Genomic DNA, 22,611 nt, shown 5'->3' with positions numbered 1-22,611 from the left:
TCCGTGACCATTCCGTGACCATTTTCCCCTTTTCTAGAAAGTGCTCAGGAGGCACTTACAACCTGCCCGGTCTGAAAACTGGGGCCCATGTCTATAGAAAGGGTGGAGACCCCACTGTCCAGAGGCTGGGCAACCCCTGGAAATTCAGGCCCATCCCACCTGAGAGCTTGGTTGCTTTGAGGCTGTGGGAAGTGTCAGTCCCTGGCAGCTCCAGGGCCTCCTTCCCTCAGCCCGTGACCAGAGGACTGACCCTCACTGTCCACCGCGTGGTTCAGCTCCACGACCCAGTTCTTCTTAACGTGCCAGCCTTGGGGGCACTTCACATTCTCCCGGGCCTCCACGGGCTCTCCGTTCTGAGGGTGGATAGACAGGGCAGGCCGGGGGCATCTGAGCTGGGAGGCCACCTTCACTCATCTACCGTGGCCATGGTGCCTCCCTACTCGGTGGGGAGTCTGCTTCTCCCTCTCCCTCCGTCCTCCCCCACCCGTGCTCTCTCTCGCGCGCGCACTCTCTCTCAAATAAATAAATAAAATCTTAAAAAAAAAAAAGATAAAATGAAACAAAATCCAAAGTTCAGTTCCTCAGTCCCACAAGTACATTTCAAGTACTCGATAGGGGGACAGTGCAGACACAGAACATTTCCATCATCACAGAAAGTTCTCTCAGACGGTGTGGGCCTAGACTAGCCCCAGACATTCTCTTCTTCTGGGTAAGCACTACCTTTGGAAGAAGCCTAGGAAGGAAACACTGCCCCCCTACGTTGTTCCTTACAGTCTCGGAAGGCGCCTCTACCGGCCGTCTGAGGATACTAACTCCATCAGTGCGCACTCAGGCTCCTGCGCGGTGTGTGGGGGCAGGGCTCAGAGGGTAACCCGTGGTCTGGTGCTCTTCCCACGGACAACCCAGCTTGCAGGGCACCCACCTGCGTGCACTGCTTGTCCCCCCCGTCCCCCGAGGCAGCTTTAGCCCCTGCTCACCACATCCGTGTTCGGGATGGCTGCCTGCACCCAGGCCCCCGTGGTGTCTCGACGCTGGTTCTCATACACCTCCTCTAGCACCTGGCTCTTGTTGATGTCTACGTCCAGGAGGAGTCTGGGGGCAGTGAGACCCCAAGTTTCCAGCACATCTCCCCAAACTTTCAGGCTCCCGGCTTGTCCTCTGCTGGCCCAGTGTTCCCCTACCTGGCAGCCCTACCTGCTCTGGGCAAGGCTGGGCAGTGGGGCTTGGCATCCAGGGCAGTGTGGTGGGCAGGGCCCTTCGTCTTGGGCACCCCAGTCGCTGGGAGCAGGCCACAGTGGCCACGGGCCCACCTCCCCGGGCTGCGGCTAACTGGTTCTCCCGGGTGAAAAGAACAGTCCACCCAGTGCTGCGTGTCCAGGGGCACACAGGCTCCGGGCCCGCACCCTAGCCTTACCTCCTCTGAGGCTCCACTGTCCACTGCCCCTGCCAGTGCCATCCTTGGGGCACCTGGAAATCCTCCTTGGGGACAGCCTTGTGCCCCATGACGTCTGAGAAGTTGGGGCAGTGGTACAGCCCCTGCTGTCCCCACTGGTCTTTATACTTGGCCTGGTTCTCGTACTGGGGGAGGGGCGGTTGTCAGTGCCTCGCACCGCCCCCCTCCCCGCACTGGGACGTTGGGCCCCTCCTTGGGCCCCCTACTCTGGGCTGCAGGGACCTCTTGGAAGTGTGTTAGGCAAGAAGGGGCCAGGAGCTTATCACAGGCAGCACTTTTCCCCAGCGGCACTCGGTTAGGACAGGAGGATGCTGTTCATCAAATCCTCACCTCAGGCCAGGCCCATGCCTAGGGTTTTATGTGAACTGTTCCCTGTAATCCTCACAGTCCCATTTCACAGGGGGGGAAACTGAGCTCAGAGGTCAACTCTACCCCAGGGTGCTCAGCCACTGAAGGGTAGAGCAGGCAGATGCCTGTGTTAGAGCCTGGGCGGGGGCGGGGCGGGGGGGGTTGCTGCAGTGCGCTCTGTCAGCCTTGTCGCTGCTGACTCGGGGAACCCAGTGCTCTCCGCCACTTGCCGCATCTTTGCTGCCTCTGAGCCTTTTTCCCCACATCCCCCTGCTGGACGTGCAGCCCCTGCTGCCTGCACCTCATCCTAAATCCCCTCTCATCTCACGTCTCCAAGCCCTACGTAGGGGCTGGTTACGCATGTTAGGATATATCCATGCACAGTGTGCAACTTTGGAACCACAAAAATTTATTTTTGACTCAGTAAATTAAAAAGCTGAAAATTCTTAAACTTCTTTCCCTCTGCTCTCGGAGCCTTCTCCTGAGCCACGTCCTCCCCCAGGCAACAAGGGTCATCTTTCCCTCCTCTGGTTCTAGAGGCTGCTCGCCCACCCGCTGCGTCTGTGGTTTTCTGGGAAGATGCCTCACTTCCTGCTCCTCTGAATGTTCCAGGACCCTCCCCCCACAGAACCACCAGACTGGCCTGGAGGACCCAGCTGGAGTCTGCAGGGGTCCTAGGCTGCCATGCTGGCGACGGATGAGACCTCACCTCACATGCCCCGAAGTAACTGGGAGAAACTCCCAGTGAAGCTCCATCAGGGAGAGAGTGACTGGCCCTAAGGGATCACCCAGCTGCCCCTTTTATCACCACGCCTATGGCTTGTCAACATCTGAGGCTGCTCTAGGCTCTGCCACCTCTTTATCAAAGCCCATCGCATAATCGTCAGATTCTCCCCCTTTGGTGCTGGGCTCTGGCAGCCCGGCCTTCCCCCTGCGGCCCCCGGGCGCTGCTCACCGTCTCCGCGTACACGACAACCTCGCCCTGGCGCAGCAGCTGCAGATCCTTGCTGTCCGTGACGTTGCCGAGCCACATGCAGACCCGGAGGTGCGCTGGCAGCGTGTCCTTCTGTCCTTCACCCTCTGGGTACTAAACCAGAGGCAGGGCGACCCCGCAGGGTTGCACGTCCCCCCCGGGGGGCAGGGGCGTGGGTGAGGGAGGGGCACATACACCTGCTCCTTCACACCGAGCCCTGGGTGCTGGGGCTTAAAGTGAACGATAGAGTTCCTGCTTTCCAGAGGGAGTTAATATGCAAATGGTATGCCTGTGACCCCATGCATGACAGAGGCTGGTGGGGTTTGTGGGGAGAGGGGCGGTGCCACCCAGGGAGCCTGGGAAGGCTCCAAAGAGACGTGGTGATGGTGGTGACATTGACAAGGTAAGTGCCAAATGTGCAGGAGATGCTCTGATCCTCACATGGGGGGTGGGGTGGGGGCGCACATCATTTTCACCAGGCCCATTTTATGGAGGAGCAGACTGAGGCCTGGACGTGGTCAAGGGTTGGTCTGGAGTCACACAGACCATTGAGTTGTAGAGCCAGGAGTCAAGTCTCAGTGGTTCTTGCAGGATGAGAAAGACTTCAGCGGGCATAGGAGGGACATTCCACAATGGTGGAAAGGGCCCAGGGCAGGCAGGTTTGGGGGTGGGGAAGCCCAGAATGGCTTGGCTGTTAAGAGTGTGTGGCCCTGAGAAGGTTACTGCAGTGAGAAGGGGCTGGGGCCAGGCCAGGGAGGTTTAGCATTCTCTGGGAAACACTGGGGAACGAAGGACATCTTTAAGAGCAAGGGAGTGTCCCCCACCTGCCTCCTGGGTTGGGGGGAAGGCTGAAAGGAGGGGCTGTCACCAGGGTGGGGGTGCTGGTCAACCAGCCTTATTTATGACCTGCATCTGATATGATGGGCCGGCGCCCAGGCCTTATAGGCATTAAATATTTGGAAAGCACTCAATCTTGATTCAGGGGAGAGATGACAAGGGACTGGACCAAGTGTGGTGTGAGGATGACGGAAGAAATGAATTTGAGGAACATTTATGAGGGATGTGGACTTGGCATCAACCACATGATGATGGGCACTGTCCCCTGCCTTTCTCTGGAGACTGTTTCAACCCCATTTCACCTGCTAAAGGGCCCAGGAGAGACAAAGTGGGTGTGTCCTCAGGGAGACTCATGGGGGCTGCCCCGAGAGTTCAGGGTTTCTCCCTTGGGGTATTCCTGGGCCCCTTCCTCCCCTGAGGCGTGGGGTGGCCTGGCTTCCCCACCTGCAGGATGAGGGTCTGTGTCTTCCCACAGAACCTGCCGGAGTGCAGAGCCCCTGTTGGGGAGAACAGGACGCTGTGGGCGGGCACCTGTGCGTAGGCCACCCGCTGCTCCTTGGCCATCAGCCAGATCATCACGTCCGGGAGGCTCATCTGGGGCTGTTGAGGCAGGAGGCCGTCAGGCCTGCGTGGCTGCCTTCAAGTCCTCCTCCCCCACCAGTGTGTCCAGCACCCACCTCGGGGAGCACGGCATCGAGGCGGTACAGCCAGTCCTCCACGGTGGCCACCATGTTCCTGGGCTTAACGTCCTTGGCCTTTTGGGCCAGTTCCTGCAGGAGGAGGCTGCGGAGCTGCCACCTCTTCTTGTCCAGCTCGGTGGCTCTGGGCTGATGGGTCATGCAGGGCAGAGGGTGTCTGTGGCCAGGATCAGGAAGGAGGGCACTGAGCCTCTCTCCGCCTCACCTCACATGACCTCCCGCCCTGCCTTAGGCCAATGTGCACTTCCTAGACTTGAGATCCTGCCCCACCCCTGTTGGCCTGGCCCTTGGGTTCTCATGCGGTGTGCCAGGCCTGTGCTCAAGGAGCTCACTGTGGAGGTGGGTGAGAGCCCTGAGATAGGGGCCAACCAAACCCTGGGGGGTGTGGGGCTGGGAGAGGCCTTATGATGAATCTTCCAGAACAGGCAGTGCCCTGTGGAGGGCCCTGTGGACAGGAGGAGCAGCAGGGAAAAAGCTGTGGGCCAGGATGTGCAGGGCTTGTCAGGATAACAGGGAGAGGTTTGGTTTGGTGGGAGCATCAGGTGTGGGTGTAGGGAGAGCTGGGATGAGGCTAGGTGGGGAGGTCAGGGCCAGTTTCTGGAGGGCCTGAACAGGGGAGGAGAAGCAGCTCTGTGGTTTGGGCTTCGAGCTGGGGAGAGATTGAGTGGAGCTCCTTTCTTGAGGAGGTGGGGGTTGGGGGCTGTTCTATATAGGGTGCTGGTCTGCACCCCCACCCCGTGGGAGCCTGACCTAGCTCAGCCCCAGCCCCAGGGCAGCACGCTCCTCCCCTACTTGCAGTCCTCCACCAGCTCCCTCAGCAGCTTCTCCCACTGGGGGAGCAGAGCGGGGTCCCTTGGATTCCTTATGGACTTCAGGGTGTCCAGATTGGCTTTCTGCTCAGCAGGAGAGAAACAGCAAGTGAGCATGGGGGCTCACCCGGGAGAGGTTATAGGAATGACTGGCCCGAGATGTTATCAGTCAGGACTTGGGGGCCTTTGGGGTAACCCAAGGATGTCAGTCCAAGGCAATTACATGCCCTTGCAAGGCGAGGATCCCCACACACCCTCTCCACTACCCAACAGAATAAGTGGCAGGAAGGAACCAGGATAGGGCAGAACTGTAAGGGGTAGAGTTTTGACCCAGGGCTTCTCTTCTGTAGGTGCAAAAAAGTCATATCTAAGGTGGAGGCACCATGTGGCACTCCTGCCTAAAAATGTTCAGTGACTTCCCTCCTTAGCAGATGCATAAGACCTTTTGTGATCTGACCTCTTCCAGTTTCTCTGGCTTTATTTCCACATCACCTCCATGCCCTTGCTGTCCTGGAACTTCATGTCACCATGGCTTTGCCAACTCTGCACTCCCTTCTCTGCACCCCCACCACGCCCCCAGCAGACTCATTCTTCAAGACTCTGCTCAAATGTCACCTCCTTTTCAAACACCTCCTCTGCTTATCCTCTCTTCAGCTCCCCTCCCCCCTCCCCAATCTCGCTGCCCCCCATGGCTCTGGGTACTGGCTCTGGATAGTGGATCTCCAGCCCTGTACCCTGTAGTAGCTATTTGTATGTCTGACTTCCCAGATGGTGAGGCTAAGGCGCTGTGTTTATTCAGCTTTGGGTCTTCAGTGTCTAGCACAGTGCCTGATGCTTCTGTCTTCACTGGTGTGGAGTGCATGAGTGAACTGAGTGACTGGCTCCCTAGGACTGTGATTTAGTCCCCCAAGCCTCCCATCGGTGGCCTGGCCCACCCCTGCACCCTCCTGTACCACTCACCAGGCGGTCCCGAGTGAAGTGCAGGAGGTTGAGGCAATTCATGCGGAAGCTGACATCTTCCCAGTGGGAGGTCACGGCCACGACTGGCTTGGTGTTGTACCAGGGCACATAATGGTAGATGTTCCCTAAGACACAGACACATGTGTGGCGTGTCTGAGGGACTTTGGGAGGTCTCCTCTTACTGTGTCCCCTCAGGGGAACTTCCCTGGGCCACTCCGTTCCTCAAGGACACCATCTGCTACTAATCCCGACTGGACCCCTCCCGCCAGAGGGTGGGCTGCTGGCCAATTGAGAACGTATGCACTTTGATGAACACGGTTGGCCTTGTTGAGCATTCATTGTGCTCAGGGTGTCACGTAGCTTTTCAAAGTCCCCATTTTACACATGGGAAAATCCAGGTGGTGGTGGGGGGGTGGTAGTTTGCCCGAGGTGGCTCAGCCAGGTGGTCATAATGCAGGCGTCTAGCTCCAAAGCCCCATACCCTTAGCCTCAGGCGAGATGCCAAGGCAAGAGGCATGCCTTGAGGTAGGGTCTCCCTTTGGGGTGGTCTGTGAGACAGAGGAGGAGTGGGCTCCAGGCTTAGGGGGAGACCCAGGGTTTGGTTGGGGTGGGCAGACGTTTAACATGAAGGGCCTGCCAGGACAGAGGCGCAGCGTCAGGAGAGCAAGGATGGATACAAACCGGTGATTGGCTTGGCAAACTAGGTTCCCAGGGCATGCTCCTTATTGAAATGAGGGGGGAAGCTAGATGAAACATAAGTTCATTTTTAAATTTTTCTGAGTTGTAGTGCTGACTTGATATAAGGAAAGAAATCCACAGAAGCCGAAATAAAGTAAAAGCAGAAAGTCTGTGAGGCAAGCGAAAGCAAAGCTGACTTTTGCCCGCTAAGTTTCTGGCAAATCCTGGAGAACTTGTGCTTCTCTTTGGCAAGGGCCAGGGCAGGGGGCTCAGCGGAGAAAGTCTAGCACTGCCCACGGTGAGCAGTCTCACAGGAGACCCCGTGTATTATGGGTTGAATTGTGCCCCCTATAAAGCTATGCTGAAGTCCTAACCCCACTACCTCAGAATGTGACCTTATCTGGCAATAGGGTCATTGCAACTGTAATTAGTCAAGATGAGGCCATACTGGAGTAGGTTAGAGCCTTAACACAATACAGGCGTTCTTATAAGAAGAGGAGAGGGATACAGAGAGAGGACAGCCATGTGAAGACACAGGGACAGAGGGAGCATACCACGTGAAGACAGAGGCAGAGGTGGAGTGCTGTGTCTACATGGCAAGGAGCACCAGAGATTGTAGGCAATCAGCAGAAGCTGGGAGAGGCTCAGATCTATGAGAAGGAACCAACCCTGGGGCATCTGGCTGGCTCAGTCAGTAGAGTGTGCGACTCTTGATCTCGGGTTGTAGGTTGGAGCCCCATGTTGGGTGTAGAGGTTACTTAAAAATAAAATCTTTAATCCAAAATCTATAAAGAACTTATCAAACTCAACACCCAAAGAACAAATAATCCAATCAAGAAATGGGCAGAAGACATGAACAGACATTTCTGCAAAGAAGACATCCAAATGGGCAACAGACACGTGAAAAAGTGCTCATCATCACTTGGCATCAGGGAAATACAAATCAAAACCTCAATGAGGGCGCCTGGGTGGCTCAGTTGGTTAAGTGACTGCCTTCGGCTCAGGTCATGATCCTGGAGTCCTGGGATCGAGTCCCGCATCAGGCTCCCTGCTCGGCGGGGAGTCTGCTTCTTCCTCTGACCCTCCTCCCTCTCATGCTCTCTGTCTCTCATTCTCTCTGTCTCAAATAAATAAATAAAATTAAAAAAAAAAACAAAAACACCTCAATGAGATACCACCTCACACCAGTAAGAATGGCTAAAATTAACAAGTCAGGAAATGACAGATGTTGGCGAGGATGCTGAGAAAGGGGAACCCTCCTACACTGTTGGTGGGAATGCAAGCTGGTGCAGCTACTCTGGAAAACAGTATGGAGGTTCCTCAAAAAGTTGAAAATAGAGCTACCATACGATCCAACAATTGCACTATTGGGTATTTACCCCAAAGATGCAAATGCAGTGATCTGAAGGGGCACATGCACCCCAGTGTTTATAGCAGCAATGTCCACAATAGCCAAACTGTGGAAAGAGTTTAGATGTCCATCAACAGATGAATGGATAAAGAAGATGTGGTGTATATATACAATGGAATATTATGCAGCCATCAAAAAAAAAATGAAATCTTGCCATTTGCAACAACGTGGATAGAACTAGAGGGTATTACGCTAAGAGAAATAAGTTAATCAGAGAAAGACAAGTATCATATGACCTCATTGATATGAGGAATTTGAGAAACAAGACAGAGGATCATAGGGGAAGGGAGGGAAAAATGAAACAAAACAAAACCAGAGAGGGAGACAAACCAGAAGAGACTCTTAATCTCAGGAAACAAACTGAGAGTTGCTTGAGTGGAGCGGGGTGAGAGGGATGGGGTGGCTGGGTGATGGACACTGGGGAGGGTAGGTACTTTGGTGAGCACTGTGAATTGTGTAAGACTGATGAATCACAGACCTGTACCCCTGAATCAAATAATACATTATATGTTAATAAAAAAATAAAATCTTTAAAAAATTAAAAAAATAATAAAATAAAAAAGAAGAAACCAACCCAGCCAACACCTTGACTTTGGACTTCTAGCTTCCAGAGCTGTGAAAGAATAAGTCTCTGTTGTTCTAAGCCACCCAGTTTGTGGTGCTTTGTTAGGGCAGCCCTAGCAAATGAATCTGCCATTCAAAGCTGGCACTCCAAAACCTAAACCTTCAGTCGATGAGAAATAATCCACCACACAGAAGCAACAGTGAAGAAACCAGCCCATCTCTGGCATGGCTCTGGGTAGAGAGAGCAGGAAATTCTCCTGAACATTTGTAACTGCAAATGGGGCCCCATGCAGGTTGTATTCTGCATTCATATCACCTGTGTAGTCTGGAGAAAATTTAAAATGGTCTTTGGTTGGCAGTGTCCCAGGTAACTGGAGGAAGCAAAGAAATCCTCTCTGAAGGATTTAACTTTAGTCTAAAGTCCCAAAGGGGGCGCCTGGGTGGCTCAGTCGTTAAGCGTCTGCCTTCGGCTCAGGTCATGATCCCAGGGTCCTGGGATCGAGTCCCACATCGGGCTCCCTGTTCGGCGGGAGGCCTGCTTCTCCCTCTCCCACTCCCCCTGCTTGTGTTCCTGCTCTTGCTATCTCTCTCTGTCAAATAAATAAAATCTTAAAAAAAAAAAAAAAAGTCCCAAAGGTTTCCTTCAGATAAAGTTCCAAGAAAATGAGCAGCTCAGAACCAAGACACATACTCTCTAGCCCCACAGCTCTGTTTCCAGGTACACACCCAACCGAAAGGTGTCACAGCATTATCCAAAGACATGTCATAAAACGTTCATGGCAGCATTATTTGTAATAGTCCAAAACTGGAAACCACCAAAATCTCCCTCAGTAGTAGAAGGGAAAAATAAATTATGGTATATTTGCCCAATGGAATACTACACAGCAACGAGAATGAGCTAAGGCCATGCCCAACAACATCTAGGTTTGTGTTTCCATTTCACAAAATGGTAGGCAAAAAGAAACCAGACATGGGGCACCTGGGTGGCTCAGTCGCTAAGTGTCTGCCTTCGGCTCAGGTCATGATCCCAGGGTCCTGGGATCGAGCCCCACATCAGGCTCCCTGCTCAGCAGAGAGTCTGCTTCTCCCTCTCCCTCTGCCTGCCACTCCTTCTGCTTGTGCTCTCTCTGGCAAATAAATAAAATCTTAAAAAAAAAAAAAAAGTACAGGGGCGCCTGGGTGGCTCAGTTGGTTAAGCATCTGCCTTCAGCTCAGGTCATGATCTCGGGGTCCTGGGATTGAGCCAAGCATGGGCTCACTACTCAGCGGGGAATCTGCTTGTCCTTCCCCTCTGCCCTTCCCCCACTCATGTGCACGTGCATGTGTGCACGCTCTCTCTCTCTCTCAAATAAATAAAACCGTAAAAAAAAAGTTTACTTAAGAATGAAAAAAAATAGTGGAGACAAAATACTTAAAATACCGTGTGCCAAATGGTGGAAACTACTACGGAGAGGAATGAAGTGGGGAATAGGGATAAGGAGCTGCCAAAAATTTTAAATAGAGTGGTTACCTAAGGCCCTTCCAAGAAGATCTAGAAGAAATTATGCAGAATACAGCTCAGAGAGATGACAAATATGGAAGAGAGATTTAAAAATATGAAGAACAGAATGAGGAGTCCCACAGAGGATAGAGTGAGTTTGAGGAGGAGCTGTATAAGAGACAAGGGGAAGAAGTAATTGTCGAAGCAAAAATATCTTTTTTTTTAAAAGATTTTATTTATTTATTTGACAGACAGTGAAAGCAAGAGAGATCACAGAGGGAGAGGGAGAAGCAGACTCGCCTCTGAGTGGAGAGCCTGATGCGGGACTCGATCCCAGGACCCTGGGATCATGACCTGAGCAGAAGGCAGTCGCTTAACTGACTGAGCCACCCAGGCACCCCATGAAGTGAAAATATCTTATAATTTTCTCGAATCATTGGAAGACACCAGTTTCAGGCTCTGGTACTGAGTGAATCATTAGAATGATAAATAAGCAGAGATCCAGCACTGGGGTTCTCAGATATGAACATGTGGATACAAGATGGCAATTTTCTTCTTCTACTCTTAGATAGTACACAAAAGCAACACGGAGGAGGAAAACAACTCCATTTTCAGCAAAACAAGGAGACAGATATAATCTGTAGACTCAAAATACACATAAGGACTGCCAAAAGCAACTACGATTGCCGTCCAAAGCTGAAGCAGGAAGGGGTGAAGTGTAACAGAAGTCACCTGCGGGGAAGCTTGGAGCAAGGCAGACAGCTGGGAGCACAGCTTGATGGGAGCAGAGTGCGGAAAGTGCCAGCAAAAATACGCTCCCAGAACGACCTCTGGGCACAGATGAGGAAATGTGAGCTGGCAAAACACAGAAAAAAAGTAGAAGCAAAAACAAAAACACCCTAAAAAGGAAGACAACATAAAAAGAAGCCCAAGGGAGATTAGACCCTGCAGACAACTCAGGGAGAGGCACAGAAATAAGGATAGAAATAAGAAAAGTGACCAAAATAAAATGGAAATAGAGAGTCACAAAGGATCAGGGAAAAGCTGATGGATAAAGAAAACCAAGGAAAACTGTTAAGCCCAAAAATGGGGCCCCTAAAGTAGAAAACCTACACCATGGCACAGAATATTTAAAAATATAATTTAAGAAAACCCACATGGGAAAGAGATAGTCTTTTAAACAAGTGGTGCTTGAAAAATTGAACTATTCATATACAAATTAATTCAAAATGGATCATACAGCTAAATATAAGAACTAAAACTGTAAAACTTTTTGAAGATAGGAGAAAAATATTCATGACCTTGGGTTAGGCAAAGAGATCTTAGATATAACACCATAAAAGAAAAAAAGTTGTATTTCATCTTAATTTAAAATGTTCGCACTTCAAAGACACCATTAAGAAAATGAAAAGACGAGCCACAGACTATTTGCAAATCATATAGCTGATAAAATACTTGTATCCAGCATATATAAAGAACTCTTACCACCCCATAATAAGAAGACAGACAACCCAATTTAAAAACTGTGAAAAAGGGCACCTGGGTGGCTCAGTTGGTTAAGCGACTGCCTTCGGCTCAGGTCGTGATCCTGGAGTCCCGGGATCGGGTCCCGCATCGGGCTCCCTGCTCAGCAGGGAGTCTGCTTCTCCCTCTGACCCTCCTCCCTCTCATGCTCTCTGTCTCTCATTCTCTCTGTCTCAAATAAATAAAAAAATCTTAAAAAAAAAAAAAAGACTTAGTTAAAAAAAAAAAAACTGTGAAAAAAGTTATACCACCAAATAAATTATTAACAAAATAAAAGAAGATTCGAATCTACCCATGAAAGAGTACAACACGTGCCAGGGACAACTGACCCCAAAAGATCAACACTTCAACATATCCTGGTGAAGTTAGTAGACTTGCAAGATAAAGGATATTTGGGCAGCTGGACAGAAAGATCAAGAGATTTACAAAGAAAAAATATCAGAAAGAGATAAGGTATTGGTTATGAAACTTTAAGAAGCCACAAACTTCTAGAGCAAAACATGAGAGAATTCCTTCATATATTTGGAGTGGAAAGGACTTTTCTAATTATGACTCAAAAGCCAGAAGCCATAAAAGTAGTTTTGAGTACATTTAAAAAAAAAAGTCTTCATGGGAAAAAAAATCCCAAACATCATAGACAAAGATAGGAGACAAATATGGGAAATATACTTACAGCTCATATCATAAGGGCCTAATCTCCCTCAAATATGAAGTGTCCTAGAAATCAATAAGAAAATGACTAGTATCTCAAGAGAATAAAAGAGAAAATTACATGAACAGGCAATTAAAGAAAGGGAAATATAAATGACTTTTAAACATACGAAAAGATACCCAACCTCATTTATAATGAGAGAAATACAAATTAAAACTACACTGAAATACCATTTTTCACTTACCAGACTGATAAAAATCCAGAAGTTTATACCAGATTTTGACGAGGCTCTCAGACGTTGCTGGTGGAGTGTTGAGTGGTACAACATTTATGGAGGATTATCAGTCAGGGTACAGCCAGAAAAAGAAAAAGACCATGGTAGATATTTGACATAGAGGGATTTAATAGAGAAGATGTGTTGAAAGGGAAAGTGAGGGGGCACCTGGGTGGCTCAGTCGGTTAAGCGTCCAACTGGATCTCAGCTCAGGTCTTGATCTCAGGGTCGTGAGTTCAAGCCCTGTTCTGGGTTCCGTGCTGACCCTACCTAAAATAAAAAGGTGGGGTAGGGAAGTGAGCCTCCTCAGAGATTAGTAACAGGAGGAAGCAACTACTGTTTCTAGGGGCTGGGGAACAAAAGTCAGGCAGTGGTGTGCCCAGAGACAGGCACACCATCAGAGCTGTGCTATCGAGGTAGCTGCACAGGATGCTGGAGCCACCAAGAAGGTGACGTCCAACCAGCAGTTGCACTGCAGGGGAGCTGCTTGGCCGAGGCTGGAGCCATGGAGGAGTGGCCAGCAAAAGCTGGGATCTCTGAAGGCATGTAGCTACTTCCAGAGATGCCTCCTGAATCGGTGGCAGGAAGGAGGGAGAATGAGAGGCAGAGAGGCGGAGTGAAGAGGTGGGGAGATAGAATAGAATGACAGCATCTGCCCTTTTATCAGCTGGCATGGGAAGGTGGGAAGTGTAGTTTGCAGGTGTTCGGCCCTGAGATATTAAATAGAGCAAGGAAGGGCAAGAATGAACCTTGATCTAGAGCAGAGCATTCAGTCTCTCCTTGCTGGAGATGCTGAGAGCAAACAAGAAAATGATCAGCACAGGGGTGCCTGGGTGGCTCAGTCGTTAAGCGTCTGCCTTCGGCTCAGGTCATGATCCCAGGGTCCTGGTATCGAGCCCCACGTTGGTGGGCTTCCTGCTCAGCAGGAAGCCTGCTTCTCCCTCTCCCACTCCCCCTGCTTGTGTTCCCTCTCTCACTGTCTCTGTCAAATAAATAAATAAAATATTAAAAAAAAAAAGAAAATGATCAGCACAGAGGACAGTTTTGCAGTATCTGCCAAGATGCAAATACACTTTGACCAATTCCACTTTTTTTTTTTTAAGACTTTATTTATTTGTCAGAGAGAGAGAGCAAGCACAAGCAGGGGGAACTACAGGCAGAGGCAGAGGGAGAAGCAGACTTCCCGCCAAGCAGGGAGCCCGATGTGTGGCTCGATCCCAGGACCCTGGGATCATGACCTGAGCTGAAGGCAGATGCTTAACCGACTGAGCCACCCAGGCGTCCTTGACCAATTCCACTTTGAAATTACTTATGCAAGACTCTATCTTGACACCATTACCTGTAATAGTAAAAGATTGGAAAAGTTTGTGCAGACTTATCAAAAGAAAAGAAGGTGCATGTGTACACACACACAAGCCCCCCTCCAAAGAATAATATAAGGGCGGCCATTTTTAGATATTGCTGAGATAAATAGATAACAGCAAGAAACTATGGCGGAGGGGCGCCTGGGTGGCTCAGTCGTTAAGCATCTGCCTTTGGCTCAGGTCATGATCCCAGCGTTCTGGGATTGAGCCCTGCATGGGGCTCCCTGCTCAGCAGGGAATCTGTTTCTCCCTCTCCCTCTGCCTTTCCCCCTGCTCCTCATGCTCTCTCTCTCTAAAATAAAAATAAATAAAATCTTAAAAAAAAGACACTATGGTGGAAAATAGTTTGATGGTTCCTCAAAAAGTTAAAAAGAATTACTATGTGATGCAGTGATTCCACTCCTAGGCATATACCACAAATAATTAAAAACAGGGACTCAAACAGGTATGTGTACACTGATGGTCATAAGCAGCATTATGCACAACAGCCAAAAGGTGGAAACAACCCAAGTGTCCATCCACAGATGCACGGATATACAAAATATGATACGTACATGCAATGGGATATCATTCAGCCGTAAAAAGGAATGCAGTTCTGACACATGCTGTCAGATGGATGAACCTTGAAAACATTATGCTAAGTAAAATAAGCCAGAGGCAAAGGACACATATTACATGATTCCACATATATGAGGTATAGGCAAATTCAGAAAGACAAAAAGTAGAATAGAGGATTCCAGGGGACAATGGAATTTATTGTCTAACGGGTAGAGTTTCTGTTTGGGATGATGAAATCACTCTAGAAATAGAGGTGATAGTTACACAACATGGTGAATGTACTTAATTCCACTGAACTGTACGTTTAAAAATGGCTAAAATGATATATTTTATGTTATGTCTATTTTGCTACAATAAAAAAATTTTAAAGATACTATGAACAATTTTATGCTGCAAATGTGAAAACTTCAATGAAATTTATAAATTCCTAGATGAGTTAAACCTACCAAAATTGACTTAAAAAAATAAATAGAAAAGCTGACTAATTAAAATAAATCCATATTTAAATCGCTGCATTAAAAAACCCACCAGGCTTATATTTAGAGGTGAGCCCTATCAAACTTTCAAGGAACGGATGATTACAGTCTTACCCAAATACTCACAGCAAGTAAAAAGAGGAAATGGTCCTCAATTTCATGAGGCTAGCATAACTTTGATATAAAACCAAATGAGGACATTATAAGAAAGAAAATTACAGATTCATCTTGTTCATACAGATGCAAAAATCCTAAACAAAATATTAGCAAACCAACTTTAGAATGTATAACAAAGGTGAAAACCCAATTATACTATTGTAATTGCACTTTATATTATATGTAACAATTATATGTGAATATATGTAATATATTATCATATGTGAAGTGATTATAATATTAACTCAAGGTAGACTATGACAGGTTAAAGATCAGTATTTCAATCCCTTGAGCAACCACTACAACTAATCCACAGAAGCAGAGCCCGTAGAGGAGGCAGACTGCAATACTAAAAACAAAACGAAACACAGAAAAAAACACTGGATTAGAACAAAAGAAGACAGGAAAATTCCAGCAGGCTTTTTGTAGAAACTATCGAGCGGATGCTAAAATTCACATGAAAATGCAAAGGAACCAGAATAGCCAGAAATTGTATTATTTTGTTAAAGAACAACAAAATTGGAGGACTTACACTACCTGATTTCAAGACTTGCTTTAGAGCTATAGTAATCAAGATGGTGTGATATCGGCATTAAAGATAGACAAACAGATCAATGGAACAGAATAGAGATTCTAGGGGCGCCTGGGTGGCTCAGTTGGTTGAGCGTCTAACTCTGGACTTCGGCTCAGGGTGGTGAGATCGAGCCCCGCACTGGGCTCTGTCCTCAGCACAGAGTCGGCCTGTCCCTCTCCCTCTGCTCCTCCCCTCCACCTCTTAAATAAATAAAATCTTTTTCAAAAAGAGATTCTAGGGCGCCTGGGTGGCTCAGTTGTTAAGCGTCTGCCTTCGGCTCACATCATGATCCTGGGGTCCTGGGGTCCTGGGACCGAGCCCCACGTCGGGCTCCCTGCTGGGCAGGAAGGCTGCTTCTCCCTCTCCTGCTCCCCCTGCTTGTGTTCTCTCTCTCTCTGTCAAATAAATAAATAAAATCTTAAAAAAATTTTTTTTTAAATTATAAAGCTTGTAGAATGAAACACAGGAGAGTATCTTTACGATCTTGGGGTAGACAGTATTTCTTGGACCAAATAATGTACTACTATAAAAGAAAAGATAATCAACAAATTTGATTTCATCAAAATTAGAATTAATTAATTAATTTTTAAGTAATCTCTACACCCAATATGGGACTCAAACTCACAACCCCGAGATCAAGAGTTGCATGCTCTTGCGACTGAGCCAGCCAGGCGCTCCTCAAAATTAGTATTTCCTTTATCAAAATTAGAAACTTTTGATCTTCAAAAGACACTGTTTGGAAATTGAAAAGTCAAGCCACAGAGTGGAAAATATTAGCAAAACAGATTTGACAAAGGACTTGTATCCAAAATGTAAAAGAACTGGAATGCTACATAATAAGATAAACAACTCATTGAAAGACTGGCAAAAAACTTGAGCAGTGCCTTCACTATAGAAATATATGTGAGCATGAAAAGATGCTCAGGATCACTACTGATTAGAGAAATGGAAATTAAAATTACAATTACGGACAATGTCATACTCACTAGAATGACTCAAATGAAAAAGACCAACAATACCAAAGTTGGCAAGGATGTGGGGCAAGTACCAATCTCAAACACTGCTGTGCGGGTGTAAAATGGTACAAATACTTTGGAAGATTGTTAGCTACTTCCTTTAAAACCCAAATTTTGGGGTGCCTGGGTGGCTCAGTTGGTTAAGCATCTGCCTTCAGCTCAGGTCATAATCCCAGGGTCCTGGGATCAAGCCCTGGTCGGGCTCTCTGCTCAGTGGGAGTCTGTTTCTCCCTCTCCCTGCTGCTCCCCCTGCCTGTACTCTCGCTCTCTGTGTCAAATAAATAAATAAATAAATAAAAATAAAACCTAAATTCCACTCTGAGGTATGTACTCAAGAGAAATGCAAGCACCTGTCCATAGAGAGACTTATACAAGAAAGGTCACAGCAGCTTTATTCATAATACTCCAAAAGTTGAATCAATCTAAATGTCCATGAACAGGAGGATGGGTAAATAAACCGTCATATCCACATAATGAAGTACTATCAGAAATAAAGAGGAACAAAACACTTATCCATGAAACAACATGGGTGAATTCCTAAAACGTTCTGCTGAGCCAAAGAAGCTGTAGAAAAAGAAAGAATCATATGTCTGATTTCATTTACATGAAATTGTAGGAAAAGTAAAACAAATCTATAGCGATAGACAACACAACAATGACTGACCCCAGGGACTGGGGAGACTGACTGAAAGGGGGCAAATGGCAGCTTTCTGGGGTGATGGAACTTTCTTCCCCTGGTGGTTACATGGGTGTATTTCCAAAATTCATCAAACTGTACACTTAAAATATGTGCATTTTATTGTTTGCAAATAAGACCTTAATAAAAAGAAATAAAAAGTTGTCATTAAGATGAAGGTGAAAAGCCCCAAACTCAGGGAAGGTATTTACGATACACCCATCTAACAAAAGATCATTCCCAGAAAAAATAATATACAAGCCAGTAAGCAAAAGACAGTCAAATAGGGGCACCTGGGTGGCTCAGTCATTAAGCGACTCCCTTCTGCTCAGGTCATGATCCCAGATCCTGGGATCTAGCCCCACATTGGGCTCCCTGCTCTGTAGGAAGCCTGCTTCTCCCTCTCCCACTCCCCCTGCTTGTGTTCCCTCTCTCTGCCAAATAAACAAATAAATAAATCTTAAAAAAAAAAAGACAGCCAAATAGAATGATGGATAAAATATATTGATAGGCTTTTTTTTTTTTAAAGATTTTATTTATTTATTTGAGAGAGAGAGAGAACACATGTGAAGGTGGAGGGTCAGAGGGAAAAGCAGACTCCCCGCTGAGCAGGGAGCCCGATGCGGGACTCGATCCTGGGACTCCAGGATCATGACCTGAGCTGAAGACAGTCGCTTTACCAACTGAGCCACCCAGGGGCCCCATATTGATAGGCTTTTTACAGATGAGAAAAAACAAAAGTTTGTAAACATATGAAAAGATGCCCAACCTCCATTTGTAATCAGGAGAATATATATCAAGATCTTACAAGATACCATCTTACATCCAGCATTGGCAAAAATTAAAAGGCTGGGCAACATCAAGTACTGGTGAGAAGGAAGAGCAAAAGAAATTCTCATATTGAGCTGATGAGAGTGTAATTTGGTATAATTTCTTTTGCTTTGAATTCCTCTTTCACTTCAGGGTATATAATTTAGAAGAAGTCTTGCACTTGAGACCAGGAGACATGAACGAGAATGTTTATAACACAATTATTATAGTAGGAAAAAAAGATAAGTCCCAAGTGTCTACATATACCACATAATTGGTGCTATAATCATACAGCAGAATATATACAGAAGTGAAAATGAACTTCAGCTACACATACCAACATAAAAAAAACCTAATATTGAGGAAAAGATGGAAAACAGATAAATACAGACTGAAAAGTTCCATTTGTATAAAATGCAAAAAATAGTATGCTGTTTAGGGTTGCATACATTGATGGTAAAAATTAAAAAGTAAAGGAAGGGAGTAATTACCATGAGGGTCAGGACTGTGGTTATTTCTTGAGTAAATGGGTCCGGGAAGAACACAGAGGGAACTTCTAAGATGCTGACAATTTTCTATCTTTTAAGCTGGGTGGTGAGTTCTGGGGTACTCATTTTATTCATCTTTAAACTGTATATATACATTTAATATATTTTTTGTGTATATTTCATAATTTAAAAACAAGTAGAATGTTAGGCTAAGTGAAAGAAGCCAGACACCAAGGACCACATATTGTGAATCTACGTGTATGATAAAATATCCAGAATAGGAAACTCCACAGAGACAGAAAGTAGATTAATGGTTGCCTGAGGTTGGGAATGCAGGGGAGAAATAGAGAGTGACTGCAAGTGGGTACAGGGTTTCTTTTTGGAGTGATAAAAATGTTCTAGGGCGCCTGGGTGGCTCAGTTGGTTAAGCGACTGCCTTCGGCTCAGGTCATGGTCCCGGAGTCCTGGGATCGAGTCCCACATCGGGCTCCCGGCTCAGCAGGGAGCCTGCTTCTCCCTCTGACCCTCTCCCCTCTCGTGCTGTTTCTCTCTCTCTCTCTCTCAAATAAATAAATAAATAAAATCTTAAAAAAAAAATGTTCTAGAATTGACCATGGTGATGGTTGCCCAATTCTGTGAATACACTAAAAACTACTGAATTACATACTTTACATGGATGAGTTGTATGGTGTGTGAATTCTATTTCAATAAAGAGCTGTTCTTAAAAATCCAGGGGAGTGGGATGCACGGAAAGGCTCTCAAGGGGCGATGAAATTAGGAAGCTGTTGAAGAGGAAGTTGAGAGCAGTGGTTCTCAAACTCTAGCATACATCTGAATCACCTGGTGGCCTTGTGAAAAAACAGATTGCAGGCCACCATCCCCAGGTTTTCTGATTCTGTAAGGACTGAGCTGGGGCCAAGAATCTGCATTTTTTTAAGAGACAGAGCACACATGAACAGGGGAGGGGTGGGAGAAGGGGCAGAGGGAGAGGGAGAGAGAGAACCTTAAGTAGGCTCCTTGCTCAGCACAGAGCCCGATGCTGGACTCCATCTCACGACCCTGACTGAGATCATGACCTGAGCCGAAATCAAGAGTCCGATGCTTAACCAACTGAGCCACCCAGATGCCCCTCAAATCTGCATTTCTAAAGGTTCCCAGGTGATGCTGATGCCCGGCCCAGGGACTGCACTTTGAGAACTGCTATTCTATACAGCCTGGTATAGGTGTTTAAGAAGCATATATTGGATGAATGGATGAATGGATGGATGGGAGGTTGGTTGAGTGTTTGGGTCAGTGGATGGGTAGGAGTGGAATGGATGAAAGGGTGGATGGGTAGATTAATGGATGGATAGCAGGTGGGCAGATGAGTAGCAGAAGACGGTTGCATGGATGGATCAGGGATGGTTCAGAGTAGTAGGGAAGAAGATGGGGCTGGCGAAGTTGCAGTGTGGAATGTAGCATAGAGAAGAACTTGGAGTGAACGCCTACTTTCAACTCTTGTCGTGGGCTCACCACCCACTAACTGTGCAATGTTTGGCAGGTGACTTCACCTCCCTGAAGCTCATTTTCCTCATGTGAGACACGTGGGTTAACAATGCCTATGAATTTCCATGAGCTAATACCCTTAAAAGGGCCAAGAGCAGAGCCTGGCATGCAGTGGATGCTCTCTACTCTTGGGTTGTATCTGACTATTACCATCATATATCACTGGGCTGTACTGTGTGGTTGAGACGAGAGGCTTGTAATTCAGGTCCATCTTGTTTCCATAGTGGCCAATGCTGACCTCGAATTGGATCAGGTCCTTAAAGTTGGGCATCATGGTACAGGAAAGGAAGATGACGCACAGCCCATACTTCTGGCGGTGATGGTGCCTCTAAAACAATAAGCCCCCACATCCCTAGTACATAAGCCAAGGGATAAACAAGGCTCTAGAGACAGGCAGGGAGCCAAAGATGAGGTGCCCTGTTTCTTTCAAAAGCTATCTTTGCTTCTCTTCAGGGCGAGCTGGACCATCTTTGAACCTGTGCCCCCTCAAAATCCTGCCTTGACTCCCGCTCAAGGGCAGTTCCTCCCAGGACCTCTATTACCTGGTCCCCTCCTCCTAGCCACCTGGGGTTCCTTTCCTTCCTGAAAGGGAGGTTTCTCCCTCCAAGGGCCTGAGGGTCAGGCTGGGCTCTGACTTGGGCCACCTCATCCCTCTCCTTTTTGCCTCAACGCCCTCCCCTGATGAGACCCGGCGTGGGCAGGGGTGTGGTGAAGGTTGCACATGCACGCATATCTGCTCTGGGCTCTTCTCCAGCCGCCTCCTCCCACCCTGCCTCCCATCTGCTGGAGGTCCTCCATCTACCACGTCAGCCAATCTCATTTCTGTGGCCAACCCCTGCCCTCCTCTTGAGCTCTCCCAGTCTGTTCACTAGCCCAGGTCTGCCCTGTCATAAAAAACAACCCTCCTTCTCCCCTCTGAGCCTCTGCTGAGCCCCCATCTGATCTTGTCTCCTTCCACTTTCCAGCCAAGTTTCTGTGCACTTGCTTCTATGCACAGTCTGCAACTTCTCCCTTGCACCTGGGCGGCCTGGCAACTCTCCCCTTAGGGGGCTGCCTCAGTGGTCCTCTTTGCAGACTCTTCCCCAGTCTCCTCTGCAAGCCCCTCCTCCTCCTCTACCTGCCTTAGGCCGTGGCATCCTTTTACCCACCTACTCCTCCCAGGCATTTCCTTCACAACCCTATGTTCAGATGCTGGTGTGCTGACGACACACCATCTGTCTACAGCCTCGGGGACTGACTTTCATGAATGTCTCATCAGCATATGTCAACATTGGGATTCGTTGTCTCCCTCCCCCCAGACCTGCTCCTCCTTCAGGGAGCATGGATGCCACCCTGACCACCTTGCCACCTGAGGCAGAAAAGGGGAATCAGCTTAGAGGAGTTAGCCTCATTTCTTATGTCTTGTTGGTCTTTCGTTCTGATCGTTCTGTTTTCAAAGGGTCTCTCTGGAACCTGCTCCCTCCTCTCTGGTTCTCCTTCCCATGACTGTATTCCCATTTTTAAAAATAAGTGGGTGGCTATTCTTAACACTGTTCCCCCTGCCCCTTCCTGCAGCAGTGGTCTTCCCCAGACTATAGGAAGAAATAAACCTCCTTAGAAGATCATTTCTCCTTAACTAGATCGCACATTTCTTAAACAGAAACTTTATCTTGTATTTACTGGGTCCCTGGCCACCCGGGATTTGGCACAGCATGAAGCCCTCACACGGGCTTAGTAAAGACTCAGGCAGATTGACCAAACATTCTCAGGCACCCAGGAGCTCATTCAGCTTGCGGCCGGGGCCTCTGCAGTCAGAAACAGGACCCGCAGTAGATCTGGGGTGGGCGGAGGGGCTCTTTCTTCCTGGGTTACCTGTTTCCTGTAGTTACCTCTATACTGGTCACTTCAGAGGAGAGATCCTTCCTCTTAAAGTCTTGATGGGAAGAGACGTGGGTGAATAACTCCAGGAAGACTCGGCCTCGATAAGTTAAACCATCCTTAAGAGGGTCGGGAATATTCTAGGGTAACAGGAAGGAAAATAGTGAGAAAAGGAATGAGAGAAAAAGAGCAGATAAATCTCCCTCGACACCTCTGCAGCAAAGACCGAGTTGTCTAGTGACTTCCTGCCTACGGCTGACCACAATCCCGGGGCGGAATTCCAGACACCCAAAACATGCTGTGCCCAGAAACCTCTGGGCCCTGGCCCCTTTCCATACCCCGAGGCCCATTCCTCCTCTTCATGCATTCCACTCACTAGTCAACCCCAAGTACCCGTTCCCCGCAAACGCTTCCTGCCCGTAGGGGGCTC

General features: G+C 47.9%; 1 protein-coding gene across 1 annotated transcript in view; it reads right to left on the bottom strand.

Annotated features, from left to right (window-relative positions):
• The window catches only part of FER1L5 (fer-1 like family member 5), a 64,312-nt gene that overhangs the window by 12,507 nt on the left and 29,194 nt on the right, over nucleotides 1–22,611 (bottom strand). Inside the window, exons 19-28 of the mRNA XM_064572565.1 lie at nucleotides 22,193–22,321; nucleotides 20,475–20,652; nucleotides 6,079–6,203; nucleotides 5,102–5,202; nucleotides 4,289–4,466; nucleotides 4,056–4,211; nucleotides 2,757–2,888; nucleotides 1,415–1,578; nucleotides 978–1,092; nucleotides 251–353 (exon numbers count right to left, since the gene is read on the bottom strand). Coding sequence (XP_064428635.1) covers nucleotides 251–353; nucleotides 978–1,092; nucleotides 1,415–1,578; nucleotides 2,757–2,888; nucleotides 4,056–4,211; nucleotides 4,289–4,466; nucleotides 5,102–5,202; nucleotides 6,079–6,203; nucleotides 20,475–20,652; nucleotides 22,193–22,321 — 1,381 coding nt within the window. The remainder of the gene's footprint in view (nucleotides 1–250; nucleotides 354–977; nucleotides 1,093–1,414; nucleotides 1,579–2,756; nucleotides 2,889–4,055; nucleotides 4,212–4,288; nucleotides 4,467–5,101; nucleotides 5,203–6,078; nucleotides 6,204–20,474; nucleotides 20,653–22,192; nucleotides 22,322–22,611) is intronic.

This window comes from Mirounga angustirostris, unplaced genomic scaffold, assembly GCF_029215605.1.
Source record: "Mirounga angustirostris isolate CCGP_5_RB_7025 unplaced genomic scaffold, mMirAng1.0.hap1 SCAF_10, whole genome shotgun sequence".
In the NCBI taxonomy this organism is placed as follows: domain Eukaryota; kingdom Metazoa; phylum Chordata; class Mammalia; order Carnivora; family Phocidae; genus Mirounga; species Mirounga angustirostris.
Note: the sequence above shows the minus strand (reverse complement) of the source record. Positions and strands in the feature narration are given on the sequence as shown.